Source organism: Falco biarmicus, chromosome 10 (genome assembly GCF_023638135.1).
Source record: "Falco biarmicus isolate bFalBia1 chromosome 10, bFalBia1.pri, whole genome shotgun sequence".
Lineage (NCBI taxonomy): Eukaryota > Metazoa > Chordata > Aves > Falconiformes > Falconidae > Falco > Falco biarmicus.
This window is the reverse complement of record NC_079297.1, coordinates 11,176,296-11,194,800: the sequence shown is the minus strand read 5'-3', so window position 1 is coordinate 11,194,800 and position 18,505 is coordinate 11,176,296. Positions and strand designations below refer to the sequence as shown.

The 18,505-nt window shown below is 47.8% G+C and overlaps 1 protein-coding gene across 2 annotated transcripts; it reads left to right on the top strand.

The window, feature by feature from the left end:
- Positions 1 to 334: 334 nt before the first annotated feature.
- Positions 335 to 17,875, top strand: APCDD1L (APC down-regulated 1 like). 2 transcript variants are annotated; one of them, XM_056353230.1, is made up of 4 exons: positions 335 to 1,059; positions 13,589 to 13,718; positions 14,071 to 14,629; positions 16,891 to 17,875. In XM_056353230.1, exons 1-4 carry the CDS (start codon positions 1,023 to 1,025, stop codon positions 17,647 to 17,649), a joined length of 1,485 nt encoding a protein of 494 aa, XP_056209205.1. In that variant the 5' UTR covers positions 335 to 1,022; the 3' UTR covers positions 17,650 to 17,875. The 2 variants fall into 2 exon arrangements, with proteins under 2 accessions (XP_056209205.1, XP_056209204.1); XM_056353229.1 differs by lacking the exon at positions 335 to 1,059 and having other exon boundaries at positions 1,130 to 13,718.
- The last annotated feature ends 630 nt before the right edge of the window (positions 17,876 to 18,505 follow it).

The following is an 18,505-nucleotide window of genomic DNA, read 5'->3' as shown; positions in this document are numbered from 1 at the left end:
AATTGCCAGGTCCCTGAGGGAGAAATGCCCAGCCCCTGAGGGAGAAATGCCCGACCCTGAGGGAGAAATGCCCGACCCTGAGGGAGAAATGCCCAGTCCCAGGAAGAAATGCCCGGCCCCTGAGGGAGAAATGCCCGGTCCCTGAGGGAAAACTGTTTGTCCCTGAGGGAAAACTGTTTGTCCCTGAGGGAAAAGTGCCGGTCCCTCCGCCCACTGAGGGAGAAATGCCCAGCCCCTCAGGGAGAAGTGCTGGTCCTTGAGGGAAAAGCGCCCAAACCCGGAGGGAAAAGTGCCCATCCCTGAGGGAGAAATGCCCAGTCCGTGAGGGAAAAATGCGGCACCTGAGGGAAAAGTGACCGGTCCCTGAGGGAAAAGTGCCTGGTTTCGGCAGGCGAAGTGCTCGGTCCCTGAGGGCGAAGCGCCCGGTCGCTGAGGGAGAAATGCCCGGCCACTGAGGGAGAAGTGACAGTCCCTGAAGGAGAAGTACCGGCCCTGAGGGAGAATTACCTCTCCCCGTGGCGGAGGTCCCGCGTCGTGGCGGAGGTGTCTGTCCCGGCGAGGGGTGCCGGCCCCGGCGCGGCGGCGCAGCCCTCCTCCTCCCCCGCATGTGCGATGCGCGGCCGCATGTGGGGCGCAGGCGGCGGAGTCTCCACCTCTTCTGGCAACTTGAACCTGTGGCTGCCAAGCTCCATTAAAGCTATCAGCAGTCGGGGGGACGCGCTCCACAACGAAGGCGGGGTGGGTTGTGGTGTTTTATTTTACGTACATATATTTTTTTTATTATTTTTTTTTTCCCTTCGCAAGGCTCGGGGCTGAGCAGGACGACTGCTCCGGAGCCTGCCCCGCCGCGCTCAGCCTCCCGCCGGCGGGCTGAAGCCGGGGTCCCGCCGCCGCGGGCACTGGAGCGCCGGAGGCGGCCCATGGCTGCCCCGCCGGGCGCCGCGCCCCGCTGAGCTCCGCAGGCACCGGCGGCCATCGGGCCTCTCCTGCCGCCGGCTCGGCGAGGAAACAGAGTGACCACCATGGTCCGGTGCTGGTGGCTCGCTGGGCTGCTCGTAGGTAGGTGGCACCGGCGGCAGCTGCCGTTCTGGGGCGGGTGGAGGGGAGGGGGAGCGGTTGCTCGAGTCGGGGTGGTCCGTTCGGGGGGCTGCAGCCACCTCCCTCGCCCCACGGGCTCTGCGAAGGGGCAGGAGAGGGCGGGAATTTGCTAGGAGAGTGCAAGAAATTAGGGTGCAAGGGGATTGTATGGAAAGTGCAAAGAAATGGCAAGGAGTAAGCAAGAAGTGTCCGAGAAGTGTGCAAGGAGAGCACAACTAAATGGCAAGGAGGATGCAAGAAAGCTGTGAGGGGAGTGCAAGGAGGGTGCAAAGAATTGGCAAGAGGGCTGCACAGGGGGTGCGAAGAGGGTGCGAGAAGATTGCCCGGAGGACGCAGGGAAGCTGGCAGGCGGGTCTCCGTGGGGCCGGCTCTGGGACGGGGTCCCGCGGGTGCCCCGCCGCCCCGGGCAGTGTTGGCGGCGGGAGGAGGCACCCAGCACCCGGCGCTCCGCTCGCTCCCGCCCGGCTGCCCCCCGGGTGGCCGCCCGGCCCGCGGGGCTTTCACCGCTGTGCACAGCGTGCGGCCGGAGCGGCCGCGGAGGAGCCAGGGCAGCGGCCCCAGGCTGCCCTGCACTACCTACTGCCGTTTCCCTCGGAGGGGACGGCCGGCGAGAGCCCCAGAGATGCTGCCGAGCTGTGGGGTCGGGGGACTGCCCCATCGCCGAGGGGCTCCCCTGAAGCCTTTCCCGTGCCCTGCCACCACCACCCCCCCTCCCCCCACCACCACCCCCAACTTTGAACGGCGTGTGGAGATGCCAGAAGGGCTGGAGGTCTGGTGCTGAACTGTCCAGGGCAGTGCTGGGTTGGGACTCTGCCTTTGCCTCCCACCCGAGGCTCCCCGAATGGTCAGGGTCGCTGTCCGTGCGCCCCCCGCCCCGAAACCCTGTCGGGCTTCCCCTGTGCCGTTGCAGCTTGCTCCTGTCCGGAGCGTGGAGCACGGTGAGCGCTGGAGCTGAGTTTAGATCCGGGAAGGGCTCAGAGCTGATTCTCCGTGGCTTTTCACAGTGAATTGGGAATTATCCCTGGGAGGATCCAGCACCTGCCCCAGCAAGGGACAACTTTGCAAGTAGTTGCCCGCTCCCGGGACAGGCCACCAAGCCCAGCTACACAGACAGACCCTCGGAGCAGTGCAGGCTGCATCTTTGCAGCTCCCTTTCAGAAAGGCATCTTTCAACCCCACAGTTCTTGGAGCAGTTTCAGAAGAAAAGGTTCTGGCTTAGGAGACCATATGGGAGAACAAAGACAACTGTGCTGTGAAAAAAAGCAAAATTATTTCTGTTTACAAGTAGCAGAGCCTGAGGGAGGCTTCTTATCCCTGGACAGAGTATTTTCCTAGGAAATGCAAGGGAGACCCTTGGTTGAGACTTTGCACCCCTGAACAGAAGGGGCAGGTGAAAGGAGGGTTGGGAGGGTGCCCCCAAGGCCCCCATGCAGTCTGGACACTGGAAATCCAGACACCTGGGTTTCCTGCTACTAGGTTCCTTCCTACCACTTAATTTACTCATCTGAGGTTTTGGGCAGCAAAATATCATACCAACTTGCCTCTCCAGCTCAGGGCTTAGTTCAGTGTTCATTGCAAAAGAATCGTGTAGTGACAGCTATTGGACGTCATTTGCATTAAGTGTAAAGGACCAGACTACAGGAAGAAATGTCTAAAGCATGGTACTTCTATAGGGTTACTTTTCTGTTCTCCTTACGTGGGCTCTTTGTCATATATTGTTCCCCTAAGATATGGCTGAACAGGTTGAGAAATATGTATTCTCCTTCTATATGTACTTTATTAGCTCCAGTTGCTCTGCTGAGAGATGTGTTATACTGCATTACGTAAGATTACTCACAAGTCAAATTAGAATAATTCTTTCTTAAATCCTCATACATTTTATTTTAGTCTGATCTAATTTAAACCCTGTGCTTCTTCCATCTGATGTCAGTGAGAAAATTTCCATTGATTTCACTAAGAACAGAAGCTGGACCTTAAAACATATATTTAAATAGCAAAGTGAGATCCACAGCTCATTAAAATCAAAGCAAGGTTTACCAGTGACTTCACTGTGAGCAAGACTGGCATCCCCTATTTTGCATAAACCGAACATCAGCATGAGCATGACACCAGTGCATACTTAGTTGAAAAAGCACTTTAGGTAGGTAACTGGATCTGATTTTGGAGTCTCCTCCAGAAAAGAATCACTCATTCCTGGAAATGTCCCCAGAGACTTGCTGAGTTTTACCTAAGCTTTCATTAAAGTCTTTACATTCCAGTAACACCACGCTGATATTTTTCATGTGTAGCTTCTCCTACGTGGTTTTAACATAAAAGATTTATTCTTGCTTTCAATGTTTATTTTTAAATTTGAAAATTACAGTGTTGAGGTAAGATAAGATCAGCAGTTGCATTCAATTATGGGATTAGGAAGAGAATCCCATAAATAATAGTACATTCAATATATATATATGTCTGTGTATTTACACATACATATATATGTACTTACTATTAAATTAACATCATTGTCTTTGGTTCAAATATTTTTGGGGGCAATGTTTACTTTAGTTAATTTATTTTTACCAGGTTGGTGGTTTTTATTTATTTCTCAAGCTGGCCAAAAAATCAACAACTAATGTATTATGCTGGATCATGTGATATGACTCTATTTGTTCTTTTGATAATGATAGGTTAGCCGTGTTTCAAAGTATATGGATATAGATAAAAACAGGGCTGAGATGTAAAAAAAGCACAAGTGAAAAAAATATCGTGTGGTTTCTATATTTTCCCCACAAGCACAAATTGTTGAGTAAGGAGATTTTCAAAACCCAGAAATTGCTGTGAAGAAAACCAAAGCTGGAATTCAATGCTAGGGAAGGCTGCATCTGGCAGAACAAAGTTTGGAAAGAGATTTTGCTTTCAATGGGATCCTGTGTTTCCCCACAACATAGCATATGTCATCTATAAAGACAACGCTTTCATGGATGAGATGCAATCACTGCTAAAATCAACCTCAAAATTAGGGAGCACCTATACAATGCTGTTACACAATTGCTGAGGAAGATAAAGCTATGAAAAAAGATAATTCCTAACTTCACTTTAAGATGGTGTATCTCAGAGAAACAATACCAAGAAACTGACAGTGAGAACACGAGAATTTTAATGTGTAACCCTTCTTCTGTAGCCTAAGAGTGCTGCCAGAAACTGATAATGTGTTTGATAGAACAGCTCCTTCTCTACCCAGTTTAAATTGTCTAAGATTTGAGGGGTTAGTAGTCTGTAATCTGTGGGGTTTTTTTTTCTTTAAAGAGTAAATAGGCCTCGTGCTCTAAAATGCAAAAATTAGGAAAGTTCTGTTTCCGTGTATTAGGAAAGAAACTCTGATGTCTATTTGAAATGCCAAAGCTCTGGAGTGTTAAGTGGTAAGAGGGTCAAAATCCGTCATTATTTTTGAGTTTTAGATGGTGTGATAATCATGTCTTTCATGCTATGTTTTCTCATTTTCATTGAATAGCTTATTAAATCATCATGGTTTGAATTCAGCTGAAACTGAAAATTCTGCAATGAAGATCATCTCCTGTGGCACTGTCAGACATTTGGATCAGTGCAACAACAGCTCTCGACTTACAACTGGTGTGATGGTACATAAATCAGCAGGAGAGGTCTCACCACTGAGTGTTTGAAGAGATTTGCTTGAGTTTAGTTTTTAAAATAATGGTTTAAACCTGAGTGTATCTATTTGGTCAAGCACTGAAAAAGTCCCCTATGGTTTCTACTGGGTTAATAGAAACTTTGACAAACGTGACATTTTGGACGTGTCTAAGTGAAAGACAGATCTTTGGAAGCAGGCTTTCAGCCTGTACTCTGAGATCAATGTATATACCAAGCTCCCCACTGAGACAATTGGATTCACCTTGTTCGCACTTACTAAATCCACAAGTGCTGGACACTGGCAGGTTATGGCTTTTAAGTGTCTCTTCTCCCCTGTTGATACAAAAACACAACAACACGTTATTTTTAAAGCTTTTCAGAGAAAAAAAAAATTCTTACCAGTTAGACTCCCTGGAAAAGGCAGATGAAAATACAAATGACAGCTAAGATTTCCTACAGAAAAACTCCTAAGTTTTGTTAGTTTTGAGTAGCACAAGTCCCATTATTAGATTATGCAGCACGTAGGTTGAATGTCAACTTTGATTTTAGCATCTGTCGGCAGTGTTTAAGAGAACTGGAACACATCAAAACTTGGCTAATGTTGACAGGCAAAACAGTAGACTGAAATTTCAGGCTATCTAGAAACCACACCCAGACCCCAAAACACATGTTAGAAGTAACTTTAATTCTGTGCCTCAGCTGAACAAGTAACCTTTTTCTGTGGTCAGTTGTGATTCTAAGTTAAACGTGTGCTTATTTCTGGTGTGGGCCATGTATCAATTTACCACCTTTCTGCAGAGCCTTTTTACTGAGGATACCTTCCGCTGTGACTGCTTTTGAACACTGTTCTCATCCTTGGCTTTGCAGAAGCCAAGTAGCCTCAGACTATTAGATCCTTTTAGATCCTATTAGATCCTATTTTTATTACTGTAAACAGTATCCTTGCAGCAGCACCAAGAATCCTGTTGTGTTAGGTGCTAAATAAGGAGAGAACAAAAGGATCCTTCTTGCTTTAGTGGGTTTTCTAGTTTCCTGGACTTAGATTTTCAACAATGAGTTGACATTGCAGGGACTGACTGGGATTCCCAGCTGTGCCCAGCAGTTTAGTACTTATTGCAGTTGCTTATGTCTTTACAGACGTAAACGCTTTTGTGTATCCATCCCATATTTCCAGACCCATGGAGGCCAGGCAGTGATTTTGATGAGCAGGATGGTGAACAATGTGCTTACACAGGAGAGCAGCTGTTTCCCGTGGGAGCAGAGAACTGGGACAGGTCCATGGCAGTGGGAGACTGAAAGGCCACTCAGAGTCTCCCGCCGACTCCCTGCCAAGAGCAGGTTATTCCCTGCTGTACTAATGCTTTGTTCGATCCCTCAAAATCCTGCCAAGCAAGTGGACTTGCACTGCCTACTAGATTGTGCCTCAAGAAGTTCACCCTGCTATAGAAGCCACATTTTTTCCTCTCTTCATTCACTCCCAACAGAACCTCTTTATTCACTGCAAGGAATCCCTTCCTTTCCTTGGTGTTTATGCTTTGTGAATATTTATTGGCTGTTATCATGCCCATCTTGCCTCAGTCGTCACTACCAGGCTACATATACTCTGCTCTTTTAATCTTGCTTTGTAACTCAATCCCGCCCACCCCCTAATCATTTTTTGTTGTTCTACTCTCAGTTCCCGCCAGTTCCAGTTGCTCATTTTGCTTTGGGTAAATGCTATATTTATGTTAACGTTATGTGGTGGGTGGTCCTCTCTGCGCTCATGGTCCGTATGAGTGATTTAGACATCTGAAATGAGGTTGGCATTTTATAGCCAAACCATGGCCTGATTACTGGTTCTGCTCTTCAAAGCACTCCAGGAAAAAATATGCTTAGCCATCACTATTAAAAATGGCCACGATAGTCACTAATAAAGTATCTGTGCAGAGGTTTGAGGGACTTGCCAGAAACTGCATGGGTGCTCTATACATTCAAAATGACAGTGTGGCATTAATTTCAAAACCATGTGCTGTATTTTCTAATGAGTTTCCAGCTCATCTAAATTAAGGAAGATAGATGTAATATTTCCCATTTGGTAAGAATATGCATTCCAGTTAGAATTTAACTGAGTCACAATAGTACCCCCAGGGTATGGTTCAGCCTTGGGCTGAGTTGGTTTGCTTTCCTTTTGAAAGGAAATGCTTTCCCCCAGGTGTTCTCACCAATGTCTCACCATCTAGGCCTAGAGGATTAGGGATCATCTCACTATGGTCTCACCTGCCTCACCAAATTAAAATTTAAACTTTCACCAGTGTTCAAGGAGAAAAGCTCTAGTATCACCCTTCTTTCCTTCGGTTTCTTTTGTTATTTGGTTATATATTTCTCTGTGCCAAACTTATGTGGCTGTTTAACATAAGATCAGAGTTTAACACAAGTCATGATGTGTTAGTGTAGCCTGGACCTATTTGGTTTTTCCAGTGCTTGCTGAAAAAATAAGGCACATAGCAATTATCCCATTAGTTCTTACCTCTCCTGATTAACTATCCCTCTCCCTCCAGACTCTGTCCTGTAGGTCTGGTGGAGGCAGTGAGTTGTTGCTGGGGAGCCCTGTGATTTCTCTGCTTTTTTGGCTCACAGCGGGACCCTGTTCCCAGCACTGTTGTCCGCTCCTCAGGACCCCCCAGCTGGACTGCCCAGTGCAGGGCTGGCAGCAGGACAGGGCTCTCAGCTAAGGACCAGTTACCGGTGAGCTGACCACAATGGTTCGGCCAACTGGGGCCATCAGGCCATATGGAATTGCTCAGCTGTTCTCCAGTAATCTTTTGACGTTGACCAGTTTAGATGTGGAGAAAGCATATGACTCCTCTTTCTGAGTCTGCGCAATATATTCTCGGGGTGGGAGGGAGAAACATGAAGTGAAATGGCTCGTGTATTGTATCTGTCAGGACAGCCAGTATGTGGTGAGTAAAGCTCTGTTGTGTAACTGAAAAGCGTGGCGTTTTGATTAACATTAACTGTAGGAGATCTCTTGAGAAGATGTACTCACATCCGCCTCTAGTGCTTTTATTTGTCATCACAAATCATCTAGGCCAACTCTTACATGTCTTGCTTAGTTCATTCCATCTGAGAATATCCCACTTCTCCTTTGTATCCCTTCGTTCTCCAAATGGAGTGTTTACTGTCAGTTTATGGGGGAGCATTTTCTGAATAAGGTGATGATGCTGTGTTGGTACAGTCATGGGATCTTTCCTGTTTACAGACTCCACTGAAAATGGGATCGAACCCTGCAGTCCTATTTAAATGGTCGGCCTGGTTTTCTTCTTTGGGGGTAAACAGCCAGAGAGGGCAGTTTAAGAAGCCATTTTATTTAAATATAGTTTATACTGAAGAAGATCTTTGTGGTACAGGAGAGAGTACCTTCTCCCTTCTTCTCTTCCCTACCACAAATCCTATCTGTCTTGACATCTATCGCTGGACGTGACACTTAAAGGAGAAGTAAATGATTCCGTGATTCCGAGAGCAAATTATTTACTTCTCTGGCACTTTAAAATCCTCCAGTCAACTCACCATGAGTGCTTTGCTATTTTGACTGTGGACATGGGACAAATTAGGCAATGATCACAGCCTCAGAATAAAGCTAGACTACAGCCACAGAATACAGTGTCTGAACCTATTTTCCAATGTTTTTAAAGTATGTGGTGAAAGTATGTTTTGAAAATTTCTCTAAAATCCTGAGCTGCTTGGCAATTTTGAGTCGGCTGAGTTTCCTCTTAGGATCTGCAGAATGTCATACATGATTATGCTCTGTTATGCACAGGAAACTCAAGGTGATGCTCTGTAGTGATAGCTGACATGTAAACACATTTATTGTGCCATCCTTAGAAGAAAACATGTAGTGAATTCAAAGCATTTTGCAAATAGCATGAACTGAGCATCAGGCTGTTGAAACAGCTATGTGTAATTATGCATGTTTTTATACATGTTTTACAGACAAATAAGAGAAAATATGAATAATAGAAATACTTTTCCAGAAGCCAAACAGTACTCCAGTGAAAGCACTGGCATCTTCTCTCAACCACTTGACCACATTCTGGCTTCAGTTCAGGGAGGCATTACTAATCAGGAAAAATGCTCATGCACTGGCTTAATTTCAAGCACATGCTTAAGTTTCACTGAAACCAATTAGACTTAAGCATGTGCTTAAGTCCTGTCCTGAACTGGGTTCAGTTTGCAGTCAGGCAAAATGCAAAGTTCTACTGTGATAGTTTTCCACTCCCGATGGGTTATATTTAAGTTTTATAACTTTATAGTACTATAATATAAAATGTATCTCTTCCCACAAATTGTTCTCTTGGGAATGACTTATTCTGAGTGAATTAAAAGCACCACTAACTTGTATTAGTGCAAGTTAATGCAAGAAAAATTGATTTGCTAAATACAGTTTTTTTCTTTGCTTTTAAAAGAGTGCTTACTCTTTTAGTGGCTGACCCAAAATCCATTCTGCATGCTCTCAGGAGAGAAAAATGCTAAAGAAACACTGTTTTGCTCTGTTAATGAAATCTGTGTGGATAAGTATAATTTGCTTATGCAGAATATATTGATACATTTCTTATCATCCATTTCATCTCACTCTGAACATTCCTTAGAAAATATCAAAGATTTTATGTCTTCTCTAAATGAAGAAATGTGTAATGCTCCATGACTTCAGGCACTGATCTTATCCCTGTAAATGGGTGACTAACTGAAACATTAGAATTATAAATGGGAATAATAAATTCTGGCCATAGGAGGCAATAACATATAACAGATTAAGCAGTGTAGTTTTGGAGAAGAGTTGATCTACAGTAACTAATTTGGTGCAAACTGTAATGCATGCATTTTCTCCTCCATTTATAAAGAAACAGATGTGTGACTCAACTTTGCTTTTTTCCAAAGTAATCTGCTTGGAGGAACACAAACAAGATTTGTTTCCAACAAGGCATATTACAGTCTTTCTCTTGTGGTTGGTATTTTTTTCCTTTAAATGTAAGAAGTGGATCTGAATCTAGAGCATACAGCAGTTATGTAGCACAAGCCCATTGGCATGCAGGCTCCTGTTTTCGGGCTTGGCCATTGCCTAGGAATCTTTCATCTTAATTTTACCAACAATTTACTTTGAGGAGAATTTCCAGTGCTGTCTTTCTATCATTTGATGCCATGGGTCTGATTTTTCTGAAAGTCATTTATACAAAAGAGAGTATGGAATAGTTGTTCAGTGATTGCTGCTGCTGTTGGCTTTATCCAGTTTCTGCTGATTGCAGTGATCAGCTGCCGTTCCCGGTTACCAGCTTTCCTAATTGCCTGAGTGCTTGTACAGCCACATTGCTCGGAGACTTTGGGCCAGTGCTTTGGATGCAGCACACACCGGAAAGCTGGAAAAAGATACTGTTTTGTCTAGCTGCTGTACTGAGGAGCTCTCTGGAAACGCTTGTGGTTAATCGATACAGGCACACGGGGTAATGAGTGAGTGGCAGAGATCACAGGGACTTTTTTAGATTTTTCCTATGAATGAGTATTTTTGTCTTGAGCATGAATTGTGAATAATTCCTTCCTCCTACCCAAGAACTATATAAAGCAGTTAATTTGTGTCTCTCTTAAGATGAAGAGAGGAGCTGCTCTGATGTGCTTCACCAGGGGCTGAGGAACAGTGACATATGAGTGACAGCTACTTTGCACTGCTCTTGGAATAGAGATGTGCCCTAACTACAGATTCTAGGTCTGGAATCGAACTTTTCCAGCTTGAAAGCATGTTTGGATCTGGTGGGGCTGAGCTGGAGTATTTGAGAGAGAAAAGCAGCCACAAAATTTGGACAGAAGCCAATAGCTTTTGGTTTGAGGATGCATCCAGTTTGGAGTCTTGTGTACAGTTAAGTAAGGCAAAATCCTTAGGAATTCCCATCATGTCAAATATTTACATTCTAGAGGCTTCCCCCCCCCCCCCCCGAGTTTGATCCTGATATAAAAAGTCCCTTTTCTGTCGAATGTGTCAAAATGTAGTGATTGCATTGCCAAAGTGACTGTGCTCTCAAACAATGCAGACTTTCAGCGTTTCAGCCAAAAGTAGCACTGAGGGTTCAGTCAAATATTGAAGCTCTTGCTGCAATAAACACACAGAGTGCAGTTAGTGGCTTGAGAGTGGGGCTATATTCTGTGCTGTTATTTTGGTATAGCTCTAGACTACACTGATACCTATAGAGTCTTTCTATGGTTATGAGCAAGAGCAAATCTGACCCTTGTAATCTGTTACTTCTAATACAAATACAGTAATTTTTGAGGTTACTGTATTCTCCAGGATAATTATTTCATGTTTGTTTTAAGTGTAATTCAGTTTGGACTGTCCTTGTACTGATGGCTCTCCAAAAGCTTTGGCAGTAATTAGGCCTCTTGATAGGGCAGTCAGATGAAACTTGGCATGTTCTGCAGGTGAGTAAAAGAAGACCTGCGAGGAAGAAGCACCCAGGAATGATTTGCCTGAGGCCACAGAGCAAATAGTGGGAGACCTGGGATGAGGACGCAGAGCCCTGACTCCTGATGGACTCTATTAAATGGGCACCCATGGGGCAGCCCGCATGCATGCTGCAGCTGCCAAATTAAAGGTTTAACTAATAGCAATGGGGTTTGTCATCTACTCTTTTCCCATTTTCATATGAAGACTCACAGGAGCTGCTTTTTAGGAAGCACTAGTGCAGCAGTTGTGAAGGACCTGGCTATGCCTGTTTGCCATGTCCAGCCCTTAAAGATAATAAAAACCGTGCAATTGTGAGTCTGCTCCAAAAAGAGCCCGTAACACTAATAATGTGTCTTTCCAGCTAGTTTATGCACTCCAGTGCATAGTGAGGTAACAGAAAATCCAAGGCTGGTTTCACTGGCCTTTGGGTAGGTAGGCTGCTTCTGTTACTGCTCTCCTGCTTCACTGGGGGCTTCACTTTCCATGTGTTTATTCCCTTTGTGGTAGTTTCAGGGTTTGCATGCTTACATCTATACAAATACGTTTCAAGGACTCTGTTGCTGTGACGTGTAAAACCTTTGCAAATGGCGGCACCATAGTGAAGTGACTGAATTTGTCCATCAGACTTAAGTTATATATTACTAGGCTAGTCATAAAATACTGTTTGAGTGGAAATCTCTCTGCTTTGCCACATGTTCAGGAGCCTCTGACCCGTACAGCAGACGTTTAATTACCGAGTTCCCATTTGACTTGGTCTGGGGCTTATATGCATGGCAAACTTGGATGCGGAAGATTTGTAACAAGGATTTAACGCTCTGTGTGTGTGTATGATGTGTTGATGCCAGCGATGAGAGGCCCCTGTCTCGGAATAAATCGTCTGTGGGAGTCGGAGGAGTCTCTCTGGTAGACCCCGGCTGTGAATCTCACCCTGAGTATTTATATTTGTGTTTTACCCTGACCTTGTGAGCCAGGGAATTCTGCTGGTGTCGCTCAGCAGCTCGTGGTCTTGCCCGTGGCTTGCAGCAGATCCGTATGCGCTACCTTCGTCTGCAAACACTTCTTGCTGGGATGGTGGTGGCACTCTCCGAGCTGGGCTTGGGCCTTTCACAGTCTCCCCTGTCACTTCTCTCACATGCTGCCAGATGGTTTGGGTTTCTCATCCCAGGGAAGGGTCTGGTTTAGGCAAATCTCCCCCTAAGGCAAAGACTGCAGGGTGGTTAGGTTATGTAGAAGTACCTGTGTGGCACACAGGGACTAATGAGCAGTTTTGACTCTGTATCTTGTGCTCCTTGACTGAGGCACAGGGTGTGCAAACGTTTAGCGTCCTCACTCTGTGGAAAGGTAATAAATACATGTTAGACCTTTCTTTCCAGCTGATAGGCAGGCTGGAAAGCAACCTGTGTCCTAACCATTGGTATGTAGTGAATAAAAGTTGTCTTGAAAATTTCCAGCACACTACTAGGGCAAAATGCAAAGTACAGCTCGAGCGAGCGCAGCCCGGCTGGGCTCATAAACCCACTGCAGTCCTGGGCTGGGCTGAACCCACTGAGCCAGGCTGTGCCGTGCCGTGCCGCGCCTCAGAAAACCGGTGGGGCTTCAGGATGAGCTTCACTGAGGGCTCATGTCATGGAGGTATGAAGAGCTGAACCCCGGGTTTCTTACTGAAGGCAACTCACTCACCCTGAGTGCAACAGAAGTTTGCTTAAGAGTGAATAATATATAGGAATATATGTACATATATATGTATGCATGCGAAGGTCTTCAGGATTTAGCTGAGTGTTCACACATTCCCTAAGCCAATAACATCCGTTGTTATGGGAAATGAGGTAAGTGACAGAATTACTGTCCTTATGGCAGGCGACAGGCGAGTCTAATGTTCCCATGCTGTAATTCCCTGTTCCAGTTACCGCTTCAACAATAGCTTGAGAGGGAGAGAACACGAACAAAGAGCGCTCAGTTTTATGTGAACATTTAATCTGAAAAATAGTTGGATTCAAATGAAACTCAAGTTGGAAAACAGTAAAATGAAAGAATCAGTGTCCTTAACCAAGAGCCTGCCGCTTCGCGAACCCGTTGGGGCTTTCCCTCTCGAGCGGGCCCTTCTCGGGAGCGCGGCCCGAGGAGCTTCTGGGCGCTGGCGCTGGCAGCGGTTCCGTGCCCGGGCGGCGGGCGGGGAGCGCCGGGCAGGGGCCGAGCTGCGCCTGCCGGTACCCGCCGGTACCCGCCCGCCCCAGCCCCTGCCCCGCCGTGTGCGGCGCGTACCCCGGCCAGGGCCCCGCCACCGAGCCCCGCGGCCGCTGCGGGGGTGGCTGCGGGGGGCGCGGGTGGGGGTGGGGCGGGCGCAGGCCCCGCGCTGCCCCGCGGTGCTGACTGCCCCTCTCTCCCCCCGCGCAGCCTGCGCGGCCGCGGAGCCACCGCTGCGCTGGGAGCCGCGGTGCCGGCAGCAGCTCCGCCACCTGCAGGACGGCGCCAGGATCGCGGCGCGGCTGCCGCCCCGCCTGGAGGGGCGATGGGTCTCCACCGGGTAAGGCCCCCCCGTCCCCCGGGAACGCGCCCAGGGCCCCGGGAGGCCCCCCCGGCCCAGCCCCGCGCCGCGGCGCTGCCCCGACCCCCCGGGGCCGGGCCGAGCAGCCTTGATGCCCCCCCTGCCCCCTCCGCTCCTCCCTGGGATGTGCCACAGAGCGCAAGGTCCACTGGCATGTTCTGGTAGCAGGTGCCCAGCTCTTCACTCAGGGGAGGCCACCGGGGGCGGGAGGCTTTTGCCCACGAAGCTGCACCCCCCCATGCTTGCCCCTCTCCTTCCCTGGGGAGGGATTTCACCCTGTGCCCCCCCCAGCCACATGCTGCGGGGGGCCCAGCCCTGCCTTCCTCCCCAGGTGCGAGGTGCGGCCGGGACCTGAGTTCCTCACCCGATCCTACCTCTTCTACGCCAACCGCCTCTTCAAGGCTTACCAGTTCTACTACTGGGACCCCTCCTGCCGCGACCCCTCCTACTCGCTGGTCATCAAGGGCAAGCTTCGGCTGCGCCAGGCCTCCTGGATCACCCGTGGGGCCACCGAGGCTGACTACCACCTCCACAAAGTCGGCATCGTTTTCCACAGCCAGAAAGCCATGCGGGAGGTGGCCGCCTGGATCAACCAGACGTCGGGCGAGGGCTGCAGCGGGTTCCTGCCCCCGGGGCGCACCTGGGCTCCCGGAGCCCTCTACGAACTGCTGAGTGCCAAGACTGAGCGTGACTGCACTGCCGCCTTGGGCTTCGCCATGCACGAGCTCAGCCTGGTGCGGGTGGAGAAGCATTACCAGCCCTTGCTGCAGCCACAGCAGAGCGGGAGCCGGCTGGTGGAGGAGCTGTACCTGGGGGACATTCACACGGAGTGGGTGGAGAGGCTCCACTACCGACCGACTGGTTATCAGCAACCTATGCAGAGTGCCGTGGTAAGGATGACGCCTTTACGCGGTCCCTTTGTCTGTTCATGGCCTTTGCCAAGCATTTGTTATTTCCCTACTGTTAAAATACTGCCTGCCTGCACTTAGCCCCCTTCTGCCCTAAGGACACGTGGATGAGGAGCATGGGGCTGTAGGTGCAGGTTCCCAGGGTGCTGCCTGGGTGATCTGCAGCACGTGGAGTTCACCCTCTCCCTTACCGAGGGACTGGGATGGGTGAGAGCTCAGCAAAACTGGCATCGGAAACAAGCCTGCGTTGGCACGGGCCTGCAGTTAATGGCTTTTCTTTGGCTCTGTGTTTTCCTAGGAAATGCAGTTTCCTAGTTTCCCGCGCCAAACTTGGTGACAGCTTCGGCCTGCACGTCCTTAGAGACTGCCTGCTCTGTCGTTTGTCTTCCTCCCCTCTCTTTTGCTCTTTGTCATGTCCTCCAGGTTGAGAGAGGAGCAAGGAAGCAACATCTGCCATTAAATCATTAGTCCTGGGTGTAATGCCATTAGAAGAGGAAGTTGCCCTGAATACAATTATGTTATTACACAGAAATCAAACTTTCATTTTGACATAAACAAAACTGAGCAGGAGACTTAGTTGCCTTTTATTTTATATTTTATGTGGCAGCAGGTTATTTTTTTTTCCAGGAAAGCACATTTGCATCTGAACCATAGGTAATCAATTCAGAAATGATTGAGCAGTGAGATGGGGTGACAAAACCTCTCAGAACTTTACCAGACAGAATCGAACTGAAAAAAAATTATTGTGGGGCAACATTTCCCCACACCCCAAACTACACCAACTGAACTCTAAAAAACACAGAGCAACACCCGTCTCCCCCATCAAAAGTAACATTCTCAAATTGGTTAAACTTGTGTTATCTTGGGCCAAAACCATATATGTGAGCAAAACCAGATGGTAAACATAAACACTTTTAAAAGCTAATTTCAAACCAAACCTAAAGATACTGAAATTCACTCTCTGAATATAGCACTGTAATTAATCAGCTAACAGCTCTCCAATGGACCAGCACATGATGTCACCACTTGGCGATAATTAGAAGCTGCCATATATTAGAAATAACTTCACACGACTGGTTTAAGCAAGCAAGATTTTTGGCTCCATGTCTATGGTGATAATTTTATTTGGCACAGGGTTTTTCTTCTTTTCTCTGAACTAACATCCATTTGCCTGCACTGGTGAGTTACACAGCTATGTAAGGAATTATTTTTTAACCCTCTTTATGAAAATACTACTCTTTTCCTCTTAAATTTATATCTGTTTTAAAGAAACCCATTCTCCCCAAATTACCTTTCATTATCAAAGAATTTCCTGTCTAAGGAGAGCATATATATTTGCCAACTTCTGGGATTGTTTAGCCATAATGTACTGTGTACTGTCAGCACTCATTAACGTGACAGTAGCAGTAAAGCAAGCTGAAAATGACTAAATTACAGTAGACTCCAATCAACGTGCATGTAAATTACCCACCCTACAGTTAACTACTGAGTTATTTAACCTTGTTGCATACGACAGTTCAGTAAAGATTGGCTCATGTTCTAGAAAACAATATAATGTTCAAACCCTGGTTACTTAAAAATAAATCAGTTGTGATATATGAAGTATAAGAAGAAATTCCAAGCTACACAAAAAACCTCCTGGCACTGGATCAGCCGCAGGGCTGGTTTGACTCAGAGCTCTTGCACGAAGCACAGGCGGAGAAGCAAAGGTCAGGTCCTCCTGCTGCAGTAGGCCCTTCTCCATCTCCAGCGCAGTGCTCATTCTGGCTGCTTGGCAAACTCCCTGCCCGCCTCGCACGGCGCCCTGCAAACGCAGCCACAGGGGTGGGGCACGGGCAGGGGCTCTGCATCCTTTTTTCTGAATCGGTGCAGAAATGCGGTGCTGTAGCTGACATCCCCCAGCCCCCTCATCCTCACCCATGGGTAAGCGCAGCAGCTTGCAGTGGGAAACTTGTGGGGGAAGCAACCTGGATGGCCCCGGGGAGCATTCCCTGCCCCTGCAGCCTGCCCATAGCAGCCCCGGCGCCGGGCAGGGCACAGCCTCAGGGCACAGGCCTCGGTCCTTCCCAGCACACTGGAATAGCAGAGAGCCAGGGCAGCGCTTTATCTGGCTTAGTCTGCTTGGGCCAAGTTCATCGCAGTTGGACACCCTGGTGCGGAAAAGGGGAATTTGAGCTTTTGAAATATTCTGAAAGGGTTTTTCGCTTATCAGTTTACAAAAACTTGTTTCTTGTCTCCTGCAGCATCACGTGCACCCTTGCCCGGTCTGTGGGATTATATACAGAGCTGATGAGCACCACCCACCCATACTACCTGTCAGAGCTCAGCTGCCCATGCAGCTCAGCGGCAGCTGGGTGAGCACCCACTGTGAGGTCCGACCTGCGGTACTTTTCCTTACCAGGTACTTCATATTCCATGGTAACAACCACACCTGGGAAGGTTATTACTATCACTACTCCGACCCACTCTGCAAACAGCCAACTTTCACCATCTACGCATCTGGGCATTACACGCAAGGTATCCCCTCCTCCAAAGTGAGAGGTGGCACAGAGCTGGCTTTTAAAGTCACCCAGGCTCAGGTGACGCCCATGGACCAGGTGACGGTGATGATGCTGAACTCCTCAGAACCTGGAAGCTGTGGGCTGACAAGCTCCTGGAGCGCTGGCGTGGAGCAGGATATAACACCCACAAATGGGTGTCTGGCTTTGGGCATCAAGCTGCCCCACACAGAGTACGAACTTTTCAAAACAGAGCAAGACATGAAAGACCGCAGCCTGCTGTACATTGGCGAAAGGCCCACGGACGGATCCAGTCCCGACAGTCCAGACAAGCGACCCACGTCGTATCAGGCACCTCTGGTTCGGTGTGCTGGAGCGTCAGAGGAATTCTCTAACTATGTTAGTCTAAAATACTTGGGAAAAAAGGATGCTAATGGGAGCGAAGCACTAAAACCTTTGCCTGTGGCCTTTTTATCATTTATAGCACTTCTGTTTTTAAGATAGGACTAATTATCTATTCAGGTACAGCACAGGATTCAGATAGTCTTGGTGCTAGCGTGATTTTTATATCCCTCAAATGAACACATCTGGAATCAGTTTTACTTAGATTTGGAAACATTTTTTAAAAACAGCCAACAACAGTGAGTGAAGCCAAGAAGATACGCCTGACTACATACTGTTTGTCCTGTGGCTTTATTGCCTAACCTTCCCTCTTTGCCTACAAATTTAATGTAGTGACACGGATGCGCTGCACATTGCAATAGATAACTTCGCAATATGAGGGGGGAAAAAAGCGACGTCAATTACAACTGCTGCTTTGAGCTTTTGACGTTGCTGAGATTTAATCAAGAGCTTGATTCAGATGTAATTCAGACATCCGGTGTTGGCTGCTGAGTTTCTTTGAGGTTAAGTTCCCTCCCATCATACTCCTTATTGCTGTTCTTGCAAATTTAATCTGCAGTCAGCAATAGATAAAAAAGTCAGCAAGTGTCCGTGGTAAGGGCACAGTTAATCGTGCCTTTCTCAGTTTACAGACATTTCCTGCAGTTTTCCTATGTGTGTGTGCACGCAAAGATGCAACATACAGTCTTCTACTTAAGTATGTACAAAAACCAGCCCTCACAGAGCATTACCTCAGCAGACTGTTAGGACCAACCCTGGTCATAAAAGAAGATGCAGTAAATGGAAAACACTTCTGTGCACAATGGCTCCAACCTTCAGCATCACGTAGCTGCAGACACTGCGCCCTTGCTGCATTATCCTGGCTTTTCCAGTGCAGTTCCTGGTCTGTGCTTTGGTACATCAGCAATGGCCCCACGTCGCTGCCCATCTTGTCCGGCAGAGGCACAGCCGGGCAGTC

Bases quoted from the DNA above. Each gene is read 5' to 3' on its own strand.
- APCDD1L (XM_056353229.1), top strand. From the start codon at position 13,192: ATGAAACTCAAGTTGGAAAACAGTAAAATGAAAGAATCAGTGTCCTTA. The intron at 13,719-14,070 runs GTAAGGCCCCCC...CTTCCTCCCCAG, and splicing joins GGGCGATGGGTCTCCACCGG to GTGCGAGGTGCGGCCGGGAC. The intron at 14,630-16,890 runs GTAAGGATGACG...TGTCTCCTGCAG, and splicing joins AACCTATGCAGAGTGCCGTG to CATCACGTGCACCCTTGCCC.